This window comes from Sphaeramia orbicularis, chromosome 17 (assembly GCF_902148855.1).
Source record: "Sphaeramia orbicularis chromosome 17, fSphaOr1.1, whole genome shotgun sequence".
NCBI classification, from domain to species: Eukaryota; Metazoa; Chordata; class Actinopteri; order Kurtiformes; family Apogonidae; genus Sphaeramia; species Sphaeramia orbicularis.
This window is the reverse complement of record NC_043973.1, coordinates 54,583,693-54,604,664: the sequence shown is the minus strand read 5'-3', so window position 1 is coordinate 54,604,664 and position 20,972 is coordinate 54,583,693. Positions and strand designations below refer to the sequence as shown.

General features: G+C 47.3%; 2 protein-coding genes and 1 long non-coding RNA gene across 9 annotated transcripts in view; 2 read left to right on the top strand and 1 right to left on the bottom strand.

The window, feature by feature from the left end:
• The window catches only part of pex5lb (peroxisomal biogenesis factor 5-like b), a 22,206-nt gene extending 20,202 nt beyond the window's left edge, over positions 1-2,004 (top strand). The window contains exons 13-14 of the mRNA XM_030160391.1: positions 59-216; positions 1,325-2,004. Coding sequence (XP_030016251.1) covers positions 59-216; positions 1,325-1,523 — 357 coding nt within the window. The 3' untranslated portion in view covers positions 1,524-2,004. The remainder of the gene's footprint in view (positions 1-58; positions 217-1,324) is intronic.
• Positions 1,001-20,972, bottom strand: LOC115437187 (mitofusin-1-like). 7 transcript variants are annotated; one of them, XM_030160376.1, is made up of 20 exons: positions 20,820-20,972; positions 20,214-20,333; positions 19,991-20,126; positions 18,942-19,104; positions 18,713-18,837; positions 18,391-18,499; positions 18,194-18,301; positions 17,923-18,085; positions 16,390-16,457; positions 16,185-16,306; positions 13,680-13,806; positions 13,040-13,144; positions 11,922-12,024; positions 11,380-11,600; positions 11,083-11,184; positions 9,880-10,076; positions 9,625-9,759; positions 9,221-9,295; positions 8,551-8,554; positions 1,001-1,012 (listed from the first exon to the last, which is right to left on the bottom strand). In XM_030160376.1, the coding sequence occupies exons 2-18, from the start codon at positions 20,326-20,328 to the stop codon at positions 9,229-9,231; spliced, it is 2,166 nt and encodes a 721-aa protein (XP_030016236.1). In that variant the 5' UTR covers positions 20,329-20,333; positions 20,820-20,972; the 3' UTR covers positions 1,001-1,012; positions 8,551-8,554; positions 9,221-9,228. The 7 variants fall into 7 exon arrangements, with proteins under 7 accessions (XP_030016236.1, XP_030016234.1, XP_030016231.1 ...); XM_030160374.1 differs by lacking the exons at positions 1,001-1,012; positions 8,551-8,554 and adding an exon at positions 9,052-9,184; XM_030160371.1 differs by lacking the exons at positions 1,001-1,012; positions 8,551-8,554 and having other exon boundaries at positions 9,052-9,295.
• LOC115437269 (uncharacterized) lies at positions 3,093-7,256 on the top strand. The gene is made up of 2 exons (XR_003937926.1): positions 3,093-6,936; positions 6,975-7,256. It is a non-coding gene; the product is annotated as an uncharacterized LOC115437269 (long non-coding RNA).

Genomic DNA, 20,972 nt, shown 5'->3' with positions numbered 1-20,972 from the left:
GTTAGACCCACACCTCTCTGCAGCCTGATAATGTTAGTGTTTGCCCCGCTCCCTTCAGGACTACCTTCTGTGGAACCGTCTGGGAGCAACACTGGCCAACGGCAACCGCAGTGAGGAGGCAGTGGAGGCGTACAGCCGAGCACTAGAGCTGCAGCCAGGGTTTATCCGGTCCAGGTACAACCTGGGCATCAGTTGCATCAACCTGGGAGCGCACAGGTAGATCCACCTAGAACACAGGTATCGCACCTTCCATCCATCCACCCATAGTTGACAGCTCTGCGCCTCTCTTCACTCGAGTGTCCAAGACATACAGCTGCAGGTCTGAAGAAACGACTACAAAGTCATTTCTTCAGACCTGCGGCCTAGGGTGCCTGGTGCCACATGCACTTATGGACATCCTTATGTTTGAACAAGCTGTTTGTTATGGACAACCTGTGTCTTGCACAGGGGTCTAGTAACAGAACACCACTCAGGTTCAGATTGGGCAGGCCATTCCTCCCAATCACACCCGTCCAAGTCTTGCTGTTGTAGCCCACATGAAATCCCCCAGTAAAACAATGGAGTCCCGGCGTGGAGCACCTTCCAGTACAGTACCAAGAGACTCCAAGAACACCGGGTACTTTGAACTGCTGTTTGGTGCATAAGCACAGACAACAGTCAGAGCCAGTTCTTCAGCCCAAAGGCATAGGGAAGGAACCTTCTCATCCATCAGGGTAAACTCCAATATATAGGTGCTGAGCCTGGGGGCTACAAGTAACCCCACACCTGCTGTGCATAGAGGTCAGCCCGACTATATCTACCTGGTATCTCTTAACCTCCCACACCAACTCAGGCTCCTTCCCCACCAAGGAGGTAACACTCCATGTCCGAGTAACCAGTTTTGGCAGTTAAGGATTAGATTGCCAGGGCCTCTCTATGTGGCCAACACCCAATCCACAAAGCACCAGGCCCATATGGCTCCATCTGCTGGTGGTAGACCTGCAGGAAGATGGGCTTGTGCTGCTCATTCAGGCTGTACCCGGCCAGACTCCATGGGCTAAGACTTGACCACCAGGCATTCACAGAAGAGCCCCTCCCCCAGGCCTGGCTCCAGGGTGGGGCTTGGTAACCTTGATTCAGGCAAGGCAAGCTCTGTCCCTTGGTTTAACATTCATACAGGCTGAATGTAAACGCACCTTCAATACTAGTAAATCCACCTCTGTTTCAGTCAGTTTGCACTGAAATCTAAAGTGTGTAATGATCTCTCTTTAAAGTCATAACTGTGCTGACTGTAGACCTGTCTCTGATCCTGGTCCTGGTCCTGGTACGGGTCTGGGTCTTGCAGGGAGGCAGTGAGTAACTTCCTGATGGCGTTGAACCAGCAGAGGCGGAGTCAACGCTGCAGTCAACAGCAGATGTCAGCCAACATCTGGACTGCTCTACGGATCGCCATCTCGATGATGGACCGACCAGAACTGTTCCAGGCTGCCAGTGTCGGGGACCTGGACCTGCTGATGAGGGCCTTTGATGTGGGAGACGTGTGACTGAGATGGAGGCCTCTGACTGGACAGAACAGGGAAAGGAGTGAATGAGAATTTGAACCAAAGAGACGAGCGATGCTGCAGATGGAGTTCGTCTTCAGCCCTTTAACCCTGAACCCGGTGACGCCTGGGTGGACGGACCTCCCTTTAACCCTGAACCCGGTGACGCCTGGGTGGACGGACCACCTTAACACCGGTAGAGCTCCACCGTTCAGACAGAAGAACAAACCAACAGCAGCGTCAACGTCACTGCAGTGAATGTGAAGCTGCTTCCTGTCCGTCTGAGCTCAGCTTCCTGCTGCTTTTCCACTGCTTCATGTATATCCTGCAAGGTCTATAAGGTACTGAACAGAACATATGCCGCTGTAAGTGTAGTAGCACAACAAGGCTGAGGCTTCGTCCACACTCATACAGGTATTTAATACACCTCTGTGCTGAGTACTCCACTTTGATTGGCTGGTGGTCCATTATTTACATAATGTAGGTCAATCAATCAATCAAATTTTATTTATATAGCACCAAATCATATCAAAAGTTATTTCATGACACTTTACATATAGAACTGGTTGAAACCAGACTGTTAAACCAATTCCCAAAACCAACCGAATCTAACAGGAGTAAACAGAAGTGAGTGGAGACAGTGGAAGGAACAAGTACCTTTAACAGGTTTAAACCTAGAGTAGAACCAGACTGTAGAGGATGGACGAGTGACAGGAGGAGAGAGAGGGGGAGAGACTGTGGAGGATGGTCGAGTGATAGGAGGAGAGAGAGGGGGAGAGAGAGAGACTGTGGAGGATGGACAAAGTGATAGGAGGAGAGAGAGAGAGACTGTAGAGGATGGACGAGTGAAAGGAGGAGAGAGAAAAGGGGAGAGAGAGAGAGACTGGAGGATGGATGAGTGACAGGAGGAGAGAGAGAGAGAAAGACTGAGGATGGACAAGTGAAGGGAGGAGAGAGAGAAGGGGGAGAGAGAGAGAGAGGGAGAATGGAGGATGGACGAATGACAGGAGGAGAGAGAGAGAGAGAGAGAAAGACGGTGGATGATGGATGAGTTACAGGAGGAGAGAGAGAGGGAGAGAGACTATGGAGGATGGACGAGTGACAGGAGGAGAGAAAGGGTTAAAGAGAGAGAGAGACTGGGGTGAAGGGGAGAACGGGGGAAGTAGGCGGAGACACATGGATGCACAACAAACTGTTAAAAAGTAAAACAGCTGGTGTTAGTATAAGTACCAATAACTAGAACAAATGTACATAACTGGTAGTACTAGTTCTACAAATACTAGTACTACCAGTGGATATACTACTACTACAAATACTAGTACTACCAGTGGATATACTACTACTACAAATACTAGTACTACCAGTGGATATACTACTACTACAAATACTAGTACTACCAGTGGATATATTACTACTACAAATACTAGTACTACCAGTGGATATACTACTACTGTAACTGTTAGTACTAATACTATAAACCTCTACCATCTATGGAACTATATAATAAACACTATCATAACTATATGGATAAGTGAGTTATGACGATGAAGGCAGGAGAGATGCAGGACCACAGCAACAGGTCCAGAGATGATCCAGGGAAAACCTGTGATGATCCAGGGAAAACCTGTGAGGACATAAAGCACAGAGACTCCAGGGAAGAAGGAGAGTCACAGGTAATATTAGACATTAAGACATTAGGATAATTATTCATAAAGTTTGCACATAAAGTGAACGTCCAAGGCTTGCACTTTGAACTTCTCTGTAGTTTCCAGGTTCAACAGTTCTATCCCGTTACCAACAGCAGGTGGCAGCAGACAGCCCATAGTTTACATTGTAGTTCTACAGATATAGGTTGATAAAGGATCAGCAGAATAAACAGCGCACTAACCTCATGTCCTCATTAGCATATATGGGCACAGACATATATTTGATCACTTCTGTCTACGGCTCTGAACATTGGTCTGTTTTAATCCTGTTTTTTATCTAATGCATTTTCTAAGGATAAAATCTAATCAGAGTTTTGAGCAGAAGCAGTTACATGAAATGAATCACTCAAGTATCCGAGGCTGTGTATATTGGATGTTTTGTTGACTCGCAGTTCAAAGTCAGTAACAGGTTCATGTTCATGCTCTGTTTGACTAGAATGAAAATACATTCATAGACGTCAAAGCACATCCACAGTGGATCTGAAACCAACCAATCAGATGTTGAAGAGTGGACTTAAATTCAATACATTTAACTCAAATATCACAAGAAACACTAAACATATGAATTCCACCCATTAGTTCTGTGGTACGTTCTAGGTCCTGGTCCATCTTCGTCCTGTCAGGGTTTCATCATTGGTGTGAATGTGGATCAGCTGATCCATTCCCTTTCTGTGCTTGTGCTTCTAACATGTCCTTCTTGTTGAGTTAACCCTGTAAGGGCACGCCCACCTCCTCAGGTGTGTTCTGGACTTGGATTGGATCTTCTACCAGGGCTTTTCTGTGGTAGTCCACTCCAGTTTCCAGGTCCAGGTGGATTCTGTCTTTTTCTGTCCATGTGTCTCCTAATGTCTTCTCTTTCTCCGATCGATGGGTTTAGGTTTTTCAGCTCAAGTTGCACTGATGCCTCTTTGGACCCAATATTGAGAATTTAACAGGTACCAAATATAAGTTCAATATGTGGATTCAACTCCAGACTTGTATCTGCTTCATGTGTCCTAAAACAACCAGGAACAGGAAACATCTGGACATGAAGCTGATTCAGTCTGTGGAAACAGACGGACAAGGGTTCAGTGGTTGGAATTCATCAAAAATTGACTTCAACTCCTTTAAAGTCCACATTCAACTTCATCTAGATTGGTTCATTTCAGCAGCTTTACAGAACTAGTTTCAATCTCCAAATCCTTCTGGACTCGCTTTGACATCATCCCTTATGTACTGTTTATATCAATATTTATTGACAAATTGTTAAGTATATGACATATTTATTTAGTATAAATGTTCAAAACAAATACAATAGTCACTTTCTGTGGATGAACAGAAACTGTCAGGTTTCCGGACTCTGACATATGAACATGAATGTACACTAGTGTCAATCCGAATCGCTAACCTCACCTGTAGAACATATATTCTGTCCATCAACACCAGGCCTGGACCAGAGACCTACAGTTAAAGGGGTCCCTCCGTCCAGAACACCACCTGAACTGGTCCAGTTTGGACCTTTTACAGTAATAAAACAGTCTGAAGGCGATTAGAGTCGGTCCTTAAAGTATCAGTGGATGGTGGAGACCTGATCCCTGTGGATGTTCCTGGTCCATGTCAGGATGAGTGTGGACAAGGTCTCAGACTCAGCTGGAATCACACAGCGACATCTACGAGGATGATGAGGATGAAGAATAAGCTGCTGGTATGTGCATCATCACCACCTCCACCTGTCAATGTATGACCTTTGACCTTTAAAGCCATAACGTGCAAACTGAGTCAGAAAGGAAAACTATTTCAACTGCAGTTCATCACATCATCAGCAGGTGGTGCTGTGTCCCCAAGGCCACATGTCCACGAGGACAGTCCATTTCTTGACCCATTTCTAGGGCTGCAACTAATGATAATTTTGATAATTGATTAGCCTGTAGATTATTTTAATAACTAATCAATTCATCGGATAAACATAAAAGACTCAGTTCTCACAGATCAGTATTTAACCCACAGTAATATATTCCGCAGATGAGTCACTAATGATTCCATTCCATAATGACTTCAGGTTTAGTTAGTGAGCACTAACCCACTACCTAGACTGGTTCTGGTTCCAGACTAGGCAGATCTAGTCCGGAACCAGCTGTGGTTCTAGTCTATTAAACTAGTGTTGGATGGATTACTTCAGTTAATGATAGGTACCGTCAGTCTGGTGCTCTGATAAACGCACATGGATGAAAACGATACAGTTACCACAATAGTGTCAAACTAGCTAATGGGCTAAAGTAATCAGAACACATAGGCTAACTTAAGATAGGTTTACATTCTGTTCCCGGTGGACACCACAGCCCTATTCAGCCCAAACCTAGTGCACAGTGGGATTTGGTCCATTTTTTCTCCATATTTCAGTTTTGTTCCATAAACGGTGTGGTCTGTTTGGTCTAAATGGAGCTGTCGATGGCACCGCCAACAGAATGGAAACCTAATTATACTTTTCTTTTTTCTTTTGTTCAGACAAAGTATAGTTTTTAGATGTTACCTGCTTGACAGTTTTGACTGTGACAAAAAGAAAAGTATAATATTATAAACAGAAGACAAAATGAACGTCAGTAGCCTTATCCAAGAAAGTTTTGGACATGATGGTGTCAAGGCTCTCCACCGACTGGAAAAGTTGGAAAAAACGCGAGCCCACCAGAAAAACCACCTAAGATTTAACATGCGAAACTCAAACGTTGGATCAAGGAGGCGATAGAGATCAGGAGGCGGGTGAGCGGCACCATCAACCAGGACAAGGGGGCGTGCACCCTCTCGCACACCTGGGATTCCCTCCTCCAGAGACCACCCAAGGCGGAGGAGGCACAGTCAGCTCGACGGGCTCTGATTGGTCTGTTGAGCCGAGCAGCTGATAAATGGCGCGTCAGCAGCATGTCAGATGATACTTCTGAGGAAGACTGGAGTCACAGTCGAAACTGTTAAGCAGGTAACATCTAAAAACTATACTTTGTCTGAACAAAAGAAAAAACAAAAGTATACTTACATAAACAGAAGACAAAATGAACGTCATTAGCCTTAGAATGAAAACCTAGCTTTAATATGTGTCCATCATTGGAAGCCTTAGCCATGCTGCTGTGGGTTTTCCTCTGGTACACTAGTGGGGACACGCCTCCATACTAACGGGATCAACACCCAGCCAATCAACTGATGAATTCATTGGCAACTCTTTTAAGAATCGATTTGGATTCATTTAATGGATTTGTTGTTGCAGCACTACCCATTTCTGTGGTTTTTCTTGTTGGTTCTGTTGGATTCCGGGTCCATCTGGATCTTGATCTGGACTTTCCTGACCAGAACAGACTGAGGACTTCATGCAAATCAAACACTGGATTTCTATTTTATTTTCTTCTTCTTTTTTTTTTGCACATTTTGAAGGTGTGGTCCAGTCTTGTCGCTGAACTCAGATTAGTCATAAAAACTGGGTCAAACACATGATTTACTTTAAAAAGGTACAATAGTGGGAAAAAGCTTGTTCTCATTTGTTGTGATTTTGTAAAGTCTGAAGCCGATGTTCAAACCGACTTCATCAGATGAAGTGTTGATTCATTTTCACTTGTGTTTATTTTTATTATTGTTGTTTTTAACAAATATTAAAGTTCCTTGTGACGTGAAGAACGTTTCCATTCAAGCTATCAACGGTGCCGGTTTTCAGTCAAGTCCATAAAACAGATGGACTGAGGCTGCAGGTCCTGGGTCCACCTGCAGGTCCTGGTTCCACTTGCAGGTCCTGGGTCCACCTGCAGGAGGCGCTGCTCCTTTATTGTTTTCATGTTCATTTGCTGCTCGTCCTGTTCCATCTGTTGTTAATTCTTTTTGTATGAATGTAAAAGGTTTTAAAACTGCAGCACAAAAGACATTCATGAAAGTAAACATAAAGATGGATCAGGTCTGGGATCAGGTCTGGGACTGATCGTCTGAAACCTTGGAGGATCCTGGACTGAAATGACTGCACACATTAATCACCAACATGTAACCTGATATTTGAGCAAATAAACTGTTCCACTCAGATGATCACCTGTCTCCTGTCCTTTTATACTGTCTCCTGTCCTTTCACCTGTCTCCAAACTGCACCACAGTCAGTCTTTCGTCTGTCCAAAGGCTGAGGTCCAATCGTTCTCTAGTGTTTCCTGATTGGTTACAGTTTGTCCAAACTCAGATCAGATGTTAAACCTCATTCCCATTGTTTCAGATTTTTAGAAACGGTCTGTTTGTGCAGTTACACATGTATAAAAGTGGAGAGAATTCGCCTGTAATGTTGTGACATGGTTTCATATCATGGCTCTGAGGTCAGTGTGGTGGTTGGCACCCTCTGGTGGCGGGAAAACCACAAAACTATGTCCATGTTTTAAAGCTGCCTATGATGTCCATCACTACTGTCCCATCCCGTGTGTCCAACCCCAGTCAGACCCTCAGTGTCTCTAATCCAGGGGTCTCAAACTCCCGGCCTGTGGGCCAAATGCGACCCGTGGGATGATATTTTGTGCCCCCCTACTTGACATCAAAGTTTAGTGTTAGTGCGGCCTGCACGTAGTTCTCAAATACACCTTTTTGCTGAGTCTTGCCACACTTATTTATTTTTTATCACTTACGGGCTACCATAGATAATCTCATGACAGTTTCCTTCAGCATTTGTTGTCAACGGTTGTCAAGCTAGCCAATCATGAAGTACCTGGGAAATTAGGTGGGCAAGTATGAGTGAGACGAATGTTAGGGTCGCAAAGCCATTCAAGGAAGGTGAGTTTATCAAAAAGTGCATGTTACTAGCTGCGAGTAAAGTAAAGAAAGCCTTTTTTTGTGGAATACTTAATGCGGCCCAGCCTGACCCAGATTCTACCTCCAGCGTCCCCCAGGTTTTGTTGAGTTTGAGACCCCTGCTCTAATCTGTTCGTCTGTTGGGGACTGTTACCTAAGTCCCTTCCCTCACAGTGAACACCTTCCAAATGGACGCCACCACAAACAGTCCATCTGTTTACAAACCAAAACCAAACTGTCACTCAGATTTTTTCTGAATTCCACCGAGCCGCAGTTCGGCCACAGCTGCAACAAACATGGAAACGGCTTCATCGCTTCTTGTTGCCGTGGCTGTGTGGAATTCAGAAAAAACTCAAGTGTTTGGTTTTGGTTTAACCCAGGCCCAAGGTAAGCAGTCACAAAGCAGCCAGTCTAAACCTGTATACCGGTCCTGTTTGGGGGTAGTCTCCAGCCCCCTCTGAAACTGAACCAACCACATCAATATCCCTGAGATTTGACTGACAGGTCGCTGTAGGTCTTGTAACCCTAACCCCAACCCTAACCTTAACCCAGGGGTGTCAAACTCAGACCCTCAAGGGCTGGTATCCTGCATGTTTTAGATGTGTCCCTCTTCCAACACACCTGATTCAAATGATAAGCCTATCATCCAGCTCTGCAGAAGCCTGATAATGACCGTCAGGTGTGCTGGAAGAGGGAAACATCTAAAACATGCAGGATACTGGCCCTTGAGGATCTGAGTTTGACACCCCTGCCTTAACCCCTAACCCCCAACCTTAACCCCCAACCCTAACCCCTAACCCTTAACCCCTAACCCTATGCCAGGACATTCCAGACCTTTAATACTCCTCTGATGGTTACCAACACCCTCCGGTGGCCAAACTGTAAGAATACACGATGTCCCCCAGAAATGGACATTTCAGACCATTTTTAAAATATACTTGACATATGTTTGAGGTCACTGCTTAAGTACCAATAATTCTTCCCTGAAAGGTGTGGTCATGTTTCCCCCCTTTATCCCAGTGGTCGTCAGCGCCCTCGACACAAAGACAGCCTTTACACAGATGGACTTTATTCACAGTCATCCTTCATAAACATTGAACTGATCGTGTCATCATAGGTTTTCACTATAGAAACATTCAATGTTAAAAGTGAAATCTGCTCCTGTGGTTAAAGTAGACATGGCAGGTCCAGCAGGAGGTGCTGATCTACACCAACGTCTGTCTGCTTCAGTTTCCCTGGAGATACTGGATGGAAAAGGCCTCCAGCTGCGTCTCCAGTTCAGTGGCTCTGTTTCTGCAAGAGAACACATGAAGAAACCAGGTTCAACTACAGTCGGTTTGATGTTAAACTGGTGTGGATTTAATATTAAACTGGTGTGGGTTTGATGTTAAACTGGTGTGGGTTTGATGTTAAACTGGTGTGGGTTTGATGTTAAACTGGTGTGGGTTTGATGTTAAACTGGTGTGGGTTTGTTGTTAAACTGGTGTGGGTTTGATGTTAAACTGGTGTGGGTTTGATGGTGGAGCTGATGTCATCCTGTTCCACGCCGCTCGTCTCAGTGTCACATGACCTGACTGTGTTTGAAGTGTGCTTCAGCCCTGTGTGGCTGTTTGACCTCTGACCTGAAGGCCTTGGACCTCCTCTGGATGTTCTCCAGCCTTTGGATCCTGAAGCTCAGCTGGCGGACGTTTCCCTCCAGCTCTGCTTCACTGAGGTCCACTCTCTGCGTCAGACGACTGAACGTGGACCACAGTTCTCTGAGAAGACCAAACACCAGGATGAACCCCATCAAACAACACGTCCAGTATGAAGGACAGGGTTCAAAGGAGTCACTGACGGAACCTGAAGGTGTCAGAGGTGAGTGGGCGGAGTCTTACTTGTACACCTGCTGGCTGCAGGCAGAGCTTGTGACGGGGACAACGGCTCGGAGGCAGCGAGTGGCGTGTTCCACGAACTGCTGCTTCAGTGCTCGCTCCTGACTCGCATTGGTCCAGGTGAGTCTCTCATACAGGTAGAGGACACCGTACACAGAGACGGACAGGGCAATGAGACGCCAGCCCACTGAACGCCACACCTGAGGACAGAGGACACACCCAAGACACACCTGAGGACACACCTTAGGACAGAGGACACACCCATGACACACCTGAGGACAGAGGGCACACCCACGACACACCTGAGGACACACCTGAGGACAGAGGGCACACCCACGACACACCTGAGGACAGAGGAAACACCCACGACACACCTGAGGACAGCGGAAACACCCACGACACACCTGAGGACAGCGAAAACACCCACGACACACCTGAGGACAGAGAAAACACCCACGACACACCTGAGGACAGAGGACACACCCACGACACCTGAGGACAGAGGACACACCCACGACACACCTGAGGACAGAGGACACACCCACGACACACCTGAGGACAGAGGACACACCCAAGGCACACCTTAGGACAGAGGAAACACCCACGACACACCTGAGGACAGAGGACACACCCACGACACACCTGAGGACAGAGGACACACCCACGACACACCTAAGGACAGAGGACACACCCACGACACACCTGAGGACAGAGGACACACCCACGACACACCTGAGGACACACCTGAGGACAGAGGAAACACCCACGACACACCTGAGGACACACCCGAGGACAGAGGACACACCCACGACACACCTAAGGACAGAGGACACACCCACGACACACCTGAGGACACACCTGAGGACAGAGGACACACCCACGACACACCTAAGGACAGAGGACACACCCACGACACACCTGAGGACACACCCGAGGACAGAGGACACACCCACGACACACCTAAGGACAGAGGACACACCCACGACACACCTGAGGACACACCTGAGGACAGAGGACACACCCACGACACCTGAGGACAGAGGACACACCCACGACACACCTGAGGACAGAGGACACACCCACGACACACCTGAGGACAGAGGACACACCCAAAGCACACCTTAGGACAGAGGACACACCCACGACACACCTGAGGACAGAGGACACACCCACGACACACCCAAGGACACACCCTGATGGACTCACCACTCCACCGATCACCAGCACTGTCATGGATGCCCGGGAGGTGACGGACACCAGGCCAGTTGCTATGGAAACCACCAGCTCATCCTTAAAGGTGGAGCTTTTCTGGACAGACACAATAAAGATGTGGTTACCTAGCAACATGGTAAACAGTCTGTTTATTGGATTGGAACAGAACTGTCTGCTCTCTGACTGGTTTAATGCTCTGGCTTCTGATTGATTGATTGTCCTCACCGTCTACATGTGGGACACTGTCTCAGAATGTGGACACAGTGGGACGCTCGGCGTCTCGACCCTCACCTGCGGTTGTGGGTCAGCTCCGCCCAGCGCTCGCTTGGCATTGGTGGCGCCGATGAAGCGGGCGACGAGGGCGGTCCATCCCAGAGAGAACTGGAAGTCGATGTTCTCTATGAAGTCTGCGCAGACGGCGGACAGGTTGAGGTCATAGGTCAACTGAAAGGAGGAAGGAGGAGTGGACAGCTGCTCCTGGACAGACGAAGACAGGAGAGGACGGACGCTGTCTGAGGACAGACACAGAGGATGAACACAGAGGACACAGAGGAAAGACACCGAGGACAATTCTGTTACATCTGAACATGAGGAAAAACTTTTAAATAACAGAAAACAGGTGAGGTCGAAGACAAGAACAGGAAGTTGGATTCTACGTCAGAACGAACTGTGGAATGAATCCAATAATAAACTGAACCGACTGAACCAGGGTTTATGGATGATCCTATTTCTGAAGGGACAGTAAATGCATCATTATCTGATTTTAACAGTTATCTGATGTCATGGAAACCACAGAACACCGAGCATGTTGACGAAGGTGGAGGAGTCCATACCGGTCATGTGACTCTGGGCATCCCTGAGGTCGTGCAGGACGCTAACGGAGCAGCGGGCGTCCAACCCATCCACCAGTCGCTCCTCCACGTGACGCAGCAGCTTCTGGACACCATGAACCAGACCACCGTTAGAGTTAGAGACAAGACCACCGACATGTCCACACACAGACACACAGACAGACACACACACACACACACACACACAGACAGACAGACACACACACACACACACAAACACAGACAGACAGACACACACATACACACAGACAGACACACACACACACACACACACACACACAGACACACAGACATACACACACACACACACAAACACAGACAGACAGACACACACACACACAGACAGACACACACATACACACAGACAGACACATACACACACACACAGACAGACACACACACACACACAAAGACAGACAGACACACACACACACACACATACACACAAAGACAGACACACACAGACACACACACAGACAGACAGACAGACACACACACACACACACACACAGACAGACACACACATACACAAACACAGACAGACAGACACACACAGACAGACACACACACACACACAGACACACACACAGACAGACAGACAGACACACACACACACACACAGACACACACATACACACAGACAGACACACACACACAAAGACAGACACACACACACACAGACACACACACAGACAGACACATACACACACAGACAGACACACAGACAGACACACACACACACACACACACACAAAGACAGACACACACACACATACACACAAAGACAGACACACACATACACACACAGACAGACACACACACACACACACACACAGACAGACACATACACACAAAGACAGACACACACACACAGACACACACACAAAGACAGACACACACATACACACACAGACAGACACACACACACACACACACCGACACACAGACACACACATACACACAAAGACAGACACACACACACATATACACACACATACACACACAGAGGCACACATAACCCTGTCCCTGTAGTTTGGACTGAGCCAGACTGAGTCTGGCTTCACTGGTCTAAATCTGACTCCATCTCGATGTGGACTCACAGACTTGTAGAGTTCCAGGGTCTCGGGGCTGGGATTGAAATCAGCTCTGAACTCGTCCACCAGAACCGGCAGAGATCGGATCTGATTGGACAGTGCCATGGCAACCTGACACACACAAATAGAAGACAAACATATTCACTCTGATGACGAGCGTCATGTAAGAAACCACAAAATGAACAGCATGTGCACACAGGCTCCACCCCTCTGAGCATGTGCACACAGGCTCCACCCATTTGAGTGTGTGCACACAGGCTCCACCCATCTGAGCGCGTGCACACAGGCTCCGCCCCTCTGAGCATGTGCACACAGGCTCCACCCATCTGAGCATGTGCAGACAGGCACCGCCCATCTGAGCATGCGCAGACAGGCTCTACCCATTTGAGCATGTGCACACAGGCTCCGCCCCTCTCAGTGTGTGCACACAGGCTCCGCCCCTCTGAGCATGTACAGACAGGCACCACCCATCTGAGCATGTGCAGACAGACTCTACCCATTTGAGCATGTACAGACAGGCTCCGCCCATCTGAGCGTGTACAGACAGTCACCACCCATCTGAGTATGTGCAGACAGGCTCTACCCGTTTGAGAGTGTGCAGACAGGCTCCACCCATCCAAGCGTGTGCAGTGGAGGATTTGCTCACCTTAGCGGAGACGTCGGCGGTCAGAGTCCTGATCCTGTCTTTGATGCTGTCACTCAGCCGGTTAATCTGTCCTCGGACGAAGTCCAGACGGTCCCTCTGCTCCTCACGTTCCTCCAGGCAGCAGATCCTGTCAGAGGTCAGAGGTCAGGGGGTCAGGGGTCACATCAGGCTGCGTTTGGATCACAGAGGTCGCTGGTGTTCAGTAGTTGAATCATTTTGGTTGAACTGTGGATAAAGGGACGTGAGTCAGGTGACCGGTGGAGTGCGGTGTCCCTGAACACACCGCAGTCAGTTCAACTGTCCAACTCAGGTTCAGTGGATGAAACAGATCCAGACTGAAGCCGTTCCAGGAAACAGCCTCTATGTGTAGCATTAATGGAACAACTAAATCTGTTGTACAGAAAAGATAAAGATTCACTTCTGTCCCTCTTAAATAAACCCACCATTCTTTCCTTCAAAGTCTCAGTCACATACGGTTCTAATCAAATAGAACATACAGCTGTGGAACAAACCCACAGACCACTGCACAAGGATCTGTTTGTCTGGTTCTTCCATTTCTGTGTTTGAGTCAAATGAACATGTGTGTTTTATTCTCTAAACTACAGACAACATTTGTCCCAAATTCCAAATATAAATATAATTATTTAGAACACAGGTGTCAAACATGCGGCCCGGGGGACAAATCTGGCCCGCCAAAGGTTCCATTCCGGCCCACAGGATGAAAGTGCAAAAATGAACCTGAACAGTCCAGGTTGTCAAAATCATTTTGGTTCCGGTTCCACATACAGACCAATGTGATCTACAGTAAAAAGAACAACACAATAAACCTATAAATAATGACAACGACAAATTTTCTTTGGGAAAAATTATGTGGAAAAAATTTAAGTGAAAAAAATAACATTACACTGTGAAAATATTTACATCTACAAAACTATTCTTTCACAATAAAACGCAAATAAATACATACATAAAAACAAAGATGAACAACTTGAAATGTGCAATTTTAACAATATTCTGCTGTTACTAAATGTTTTGTGCATTTATAGATCCACTGTGATCTGTTGTTGTGTTAATAAGAGATGTAATATTGTAGAAATTGTTCAAATTTTAGTTCCAAACTCCAAAATTTTGACAATATTCTGCCTGTTACCAAATGTTTATGTAACACTGTGTGTAAATGTACATGTATAAATAATAAGTCGAGGCATAATATTGTTAAAATTGCACAAATTTTTCTAATGAAATTTCTGTTTTTTCAGGTTATTCATATCTCTTTTTGTAAAATGTAAATATTTTCATAATGTAATTGGGGTTTTTTTTGTACTAAAACAAAAAGAAAACTTGGATTTGTCATTATTTATAGGTCATTAAGTCATTATTTTACTGGTCTGGCCCGCTTGAAATCAAATTGGACTAAATATGGCCCCTGAACCAAAATGAGTTTGACACCCCTGATTTAGAACATGTATTTACAGAACACACACATGGTCCAAATCCCAAACAGATTCAGGTGTTTTCAGACCTAAATAATGTAAATCACACCAGTTCATCTTCATTTGTAAACAACCCAAACTACTGTTGGACCTGGGTCAAAGGTCACACATCCATATTTGGTGGAATAACCCTGATGTTCAATGACAGCTTCCACGTGTCTTCTCTGTCCTCCACTGCTGTTGGAGGACTTTATGCAGCTCCTGCCAGAGAAGGTCCAGAAGCTCAGACCTGTTCCAGGGTTTGGACCATCCATGTTCCTCCACAAGTTTTCACAGTGGGTTCAGGTCTGAAGGTTGGACTGGACCTGACAGGGTCTTCATCTGGTGGTCCGGTATCCACACCTTTATGGACCTAGCTGAGGATAGGAGCATTGTCCTGATAGAAGAACCAGTCCAACTCACAGTTTGGGAACATTGGCAGAGCAGTAGTCCAGTAGTTTTCCATAGTTACTTCTGGATGACAGTTACTTTTGTGGTAGTAATAGAACTGTTTTAGCCAATTGGAAGAAGATAGTGATGGACACAGTAGTGGTGTTTATACTTCTGCTTCTGAAAGAAGACATGGATCAGCTGTTTATTCAGTAGAAGAAGGTGTGTTTGGGTTGGAATTCAACAGACACAGGAATGGAATGGAATGGAATGGCTGTCACACATGCTGGTTTCTGAGGACAGTGCAGTGGTCTATGGTCTGTTTCCAGAGCTGGAGTCCTTGAATACAGTGAAGCTTCAGGTGGAACTGTCTTTGATTTCAGTCGGTTCATTGTGTCTGAACTGTGTTGAACTGGTGTCATCGTTAGCTGAAAAAACAGAAACAGGAGCTTCTGAAGTAAAGTAATGAAATTACATTCATATAAATCCTAGTATTTTTGTGGTCTGAATGTGGAAGCTGAGCTAAAATAATGGTTCATATCTTCAGTTTAATTTCCTCTCATAGACCGGATCCGACCCTGGGCCATCTGTTTGACCCCTGTGCTTGAACCCTTTTGTTTTGGGACTGGTTTGTGTTTCTCACTTCCTGTCGGCAGAGGCAATGTTGATGGCGTCCATCACAGCTTTGATGGCCTCAGTGATCTGCCACGCCCTCATCGTGTGTTGCTCGAACTTGGTCTTCACGGCAGACTGAGAGATGAACTCCTGCAGGTCAAAGGTCAAAGGTCACAACACTGATCCAGGACATGTCACAGAACTGGGACACGCGTGACCTCCCCTCTTCATACCTCAAATGTCCGCTCAAACATCTGGAACTCCCTGAGGCGCTCGTGGAACCCTTCAGCCAGAGCGCCACCTGCAGGACAGGAGGACACAGACACTTTCATTCAGTCCATCTGTGGAGGCGGTCCTACTAAAGACCGCAAGGACCACATAGACCACACAAAGACCGCCTTCACAAAGACCACATCCACGAAGACTACCTTCACAAAGACTGCATCCACGAAAACCACCTTCACAAAGTCCACCTCCATGAAGACCACCTTCACAAAGACCACCTCCACAAAGACCGCATCCACGAAGACTACCTTCTAAGACTGCATCCACAAAGACCATCTTCACAAAGACTGCATCCACGAAGACTACCTTCACAAAGACTGCATCCACGAAGATCACCTTCACAAAGACCGCCTCCACAAAGACCACCTCCATGAGGAACACCTTCACAAAGACCTCATTCATGAAGACAGCCTTCGTAAAGACTACCTCCACAAGGACTACCTTCACAAAGACCTCATTCATGAAGACCACCTTCACAAAGACCGCATCCATGAAAATCACCTTCACAAAGACTACATCCACGAAGATCACCTTCACAAAGACCGCCTCCACAAAGACCACCTCCACGAGGAACACCTTCACGAAGACCTCATTCATGAAGACAGCCATCGTAAAGACACCTCCACAAGCACCACTTTCACAAAGACCTCATTCATGAAGACCACCTTCACAAAGACTACCTCCTCGAAGACAGCCTTCGTAAAGACCACTTCCACAAGGGCCACCTTCACAAAGACCTCATTCATGAAGACCACCTTTACAAAGGCCACCTCCTCAAAGACTGCCTCCTTGAAGATCACCTCCACAAAGACCACCTCCACGAGGACCACCTTCCCAAAGACTGGCTCCATGAAGGCAGCCTCCACAAAGACCACATCCACAAAGACCATCTTCACAAAGACCACTTCCACGAAAACAGCCTCCACAAAGACTGCATCCATGAAGACCACCTCCACAAAGACTGCCTCCACAAAGATCACCTTCACGAACACCACCTCCACAAAGACTGCCTATGAAGACTACTTCCATGAGGAACGCTTCCACAAAGACCAGCTCCACGAAGACTAGCTCCACAAAGACCACCATCACAAAAACCACCTCTACAAAGACCGCCTCCATGAGGACTGCCTCCATAAAGAACGCTTCCACAAAGACTAGCTCCACAAAGACCGACTCCACAAAGACCACCGACATGAAGACCACCTTCACAAAGACCACCTCCTCAAAGACCTCCTCCTTGAAGACTATCTCCACAAAGAACACCTTCACAAAGACCCCTCCAAGAGGACCACCTCCTCAAAGACCTCCTCTACAAGGACCGCCTCCAGAGGCTGATGTTTTCTCACTCCTCTCACCCGTCTCACTTCTCTCACCCATCTCACTCCTCTCACCCATCTCACTCTTCTCACCCATCTCACTCTTCTCACCCGTCTCACTCCTCTCACCCATCTCACTCTTCTCACCCGTCTCACTCCTCTCACCCGTCTCACCCGTCTCAGGCATCCCCTGTGCTCGCTGCATCCTGGAGCTCAGCACCTCTTTGGCCGACACAAAGAAGATTCGTTGCGGAGCCTCGTCCACACTGACCACCTTCAGCTCCTCAGCCAGGAAGCTCACACAGCGGTCCAGGTGCTGCTTCCTCACCTGAGATGGAGTGGGCGGGGTTACATAACGCTGTCTTATTTCAACAGTCTGTCAGCCAATCAGAGAGCAGTGTTTTTGTTGCCAGGTAGAAAGTTGTGGTGCCCAGACCTCGTCAATGAACTCAGGTTCAGTCACGGATGCATCCCATCTGTTGTGGAGGATGAAAATGTTGGGTTTGGAGATGCGTTCACTGACTTTATGGAAGAAAAGTTTCTCCTGCAGATGAGAAGAATACGTGGATGATGACAAGGAAACGAGCAGAGGCTTCGCTGTGACTGGTCTACCTCTGCTGCTGCTTCCCTCACCGTATTCATGAGCGTGGACTCGGCGTTTCCCACCAGGACGAAGACGTCGGCATCCAGACAGAACCGGTCAATCCAGCTGTCCAGCTCCAGGGTCACATCAGTGCCAGGACTGGGGTCAGAGGTCAGAGGTCACGGTACAGGGGACAGAGGTTAGAGGTCAGAGGTACATGGAACAAACATATAAAACACTGTCTTAACATGAACTGATTCTAAGGAGGATGAAATATTCATGGGTCCATAAAAGCTGAGACTCCTCAGGTCAGTCTCCATCAGAACCTTCTCCTGCCCATCAAAACCTTCATCTGTCCATCAGAACCTTCACCTGTCCATCAGAACCAGATCGTCTCTCAGCAGAGCACAGCGACTTTTAGGCCAAAACACTCGGACCAGACTACCAGAGTCCAGGGTCGGGTCCATGTGGAGAGCATGAGCCAGCTGGTTGACGGTCTGAGAGGAAGAGGAGGAGTAAAAAAAAGGGGGGGGTTACACATGTTTAAAATTCTCTCTGTGGACATATGTGCACCTTTGACTCCTCCCCCTATGTGACGTACAGAGACGTTCATCCTCTCATTGGATGCCTCAGTGGTGAGGTAGGCATCTTCTCCATCCGTCCCCTCCACCCTCAGGAAGCAGTTGGTGGTGTGTCCGATTCCACTGGGTAACACTCTGTCCCTCAGCATGGCGTTGATCACAGTGCTCTTCCCATTACTTGTCCTGAAACCGACACATATGGACGTGGACATGTATGTACATGGACACGCACAGACATGGACACATGGATATAGGCACATATGGACATTTGGACATGGACACATATGGACATATAGCCATGGCCCAGTGTCAGGTGATGATGGACTTTATCTGAACCGTTTGTGAAGCAGCAGCTGCTCATATGTTTATCTGTTCCCACAACGACCACTGAGACCAAGTACATGTGACCTATTATTGAACAGAACCAGGGTCTGAGTCCAACAGGACTAGAACCTGAGTTCAACAGGACCAGAACCTGAGTCCAACAGAACCAGGACCTGAGTACAACAGGACCAGGACCTGAGTCCAACAGGACCAGGACCTGAGTTCTCCCTGGAGGAAGATCTGATTCAATCTGAGGGAGATCTATGACCTGAAACAGTCAGATCTACAGAGAAGGTCCAAAGACATGGACAGCTCAGTCCAACAGAACCAGAACCTGAGTACAACAGAACCAGAACCTGAGCACAACAGATCCAGGTTCTCAGTCTAATAGAACCAGGACCTGAATCCGATAGAACCAGAATCTGAGTCCAACAGAACCAGGACTGCACTGCAACAGAACTAGGTCCAGCATTAACAGCACAGGAGAGGACAGAGACCACAGTGAATACGCCTCCTCTGAACAGGCATGGAACCACCCATTCCACATTCCACTGGTTCCAATGGTTCTACCAGTTCCACTGGTTACTGGTTCTACTGGTTACCAGTTCAAGCGGTTCCACCGGTTCTGTTAGTTGTACCAGTTCCACCAGTTCCACTGGTTCTGCTGGTTCCACTGGTTCTGCCAGTTCCACTGGTTCCGTTGGTTCCATGTGCAGTGCACAGGTGTGTTTGGTCCATGTGGTACCTGCCGAAGAACGCCACCTTCATGTGTCTGCGGACCACCACCTCGCGGATGGCCGTCAATTTGGTGGCGCAGCTCACCATCTCCAGACTCTGCTCCTCCATGGCAACTGGACCCAGGTCGTCGCTTCGCCACGCCGCTGAAACACGTGACAATATACAACAGGTTAGTGCCCGAACCGCACCAGCAGATCCAAAAACCCGAGGTACCGACGGGTATTCCTGACCGTCCACAAACGCAGACCCGTCCTTCACGAAGTCCAGTAGGAGGTCGAAGATGGACGTGATCGAACGTTTGGCTACGACAAAACGGCGCAGGGGGGAGGGGTCAACAGCATCCATTGCACCTGAAAGATGCAGCACACACACGAATTTACACAATTGTACACACAAATATATACAAAAACATACACATGAATATACACAACTGTACACACAAATATATACAAAAACACACATGAATATATTCATGTGTATCTTTTGTGTATATTAGTCGTATACTAATTGTACACACAAACATATACAAAAACATACACAAACATGTAAACAAATGTACACAAACATGTACACAACCATAGACAGACTTGAATGCACCACAGGAAATCAGGTTCAACAAACTCTGAGTCTAACCCTAAACTCTGGACTCAGTTCCCACGGTAACAGACTCCGGACTCAGTTGCCACGGTAACAGACTCTGTTTTTGCCTTACCTGTGTGTCTGGAACAGAGAACCCAGAGTCTCCTTGCTCTCAGGGTTAACAGACTCAGAGTTTACACATAATCCACTTTAGGAACCCCCCCCAGGACTGGAGCGCACCACAGGTGTGTTTTTACCGTGTTCTCTGGGTCCTGGGGTCAAAGGTCAGCTGCTTTTTTGTGGCTCCTCTGTGTCCACATGTCTTTTGCTCCCATCATGCCTCTGTTTGACGACAACCACCGACTGACCTGAACAGAAACAGAACAGCTGAGCTTCAACTGAGCCCGTGC

What these genes read in the sequence shown, in the direction of transcription:
- LOC115437187 (XM_030160376.1), bottom strand. Translation starts at nt 20,328, where the DNA reads ATGGATGCTGTTGACCCCTCCCCCCTGCGCCGTTTTGTCGTAGCCAAA. An exon ending in AAGGTGGCGTTCTTCGGCAG is followed by an intron (nt 19,105 to 19,990) that starts GTACCACATGGA and finishes TGTCGGTTTCAG; the next exon opens with GACAAGTAATGGGAAGAGCA. An exon ending in TGTTTGAGCGGACATTTGAG is followed by an intron (nt 16,307 to 16,389) that starts GTATGAAGAGGG and finishes TTTGACCTGCAG; the next exon opens with GAGTTCATCTCTCAGTCTGC.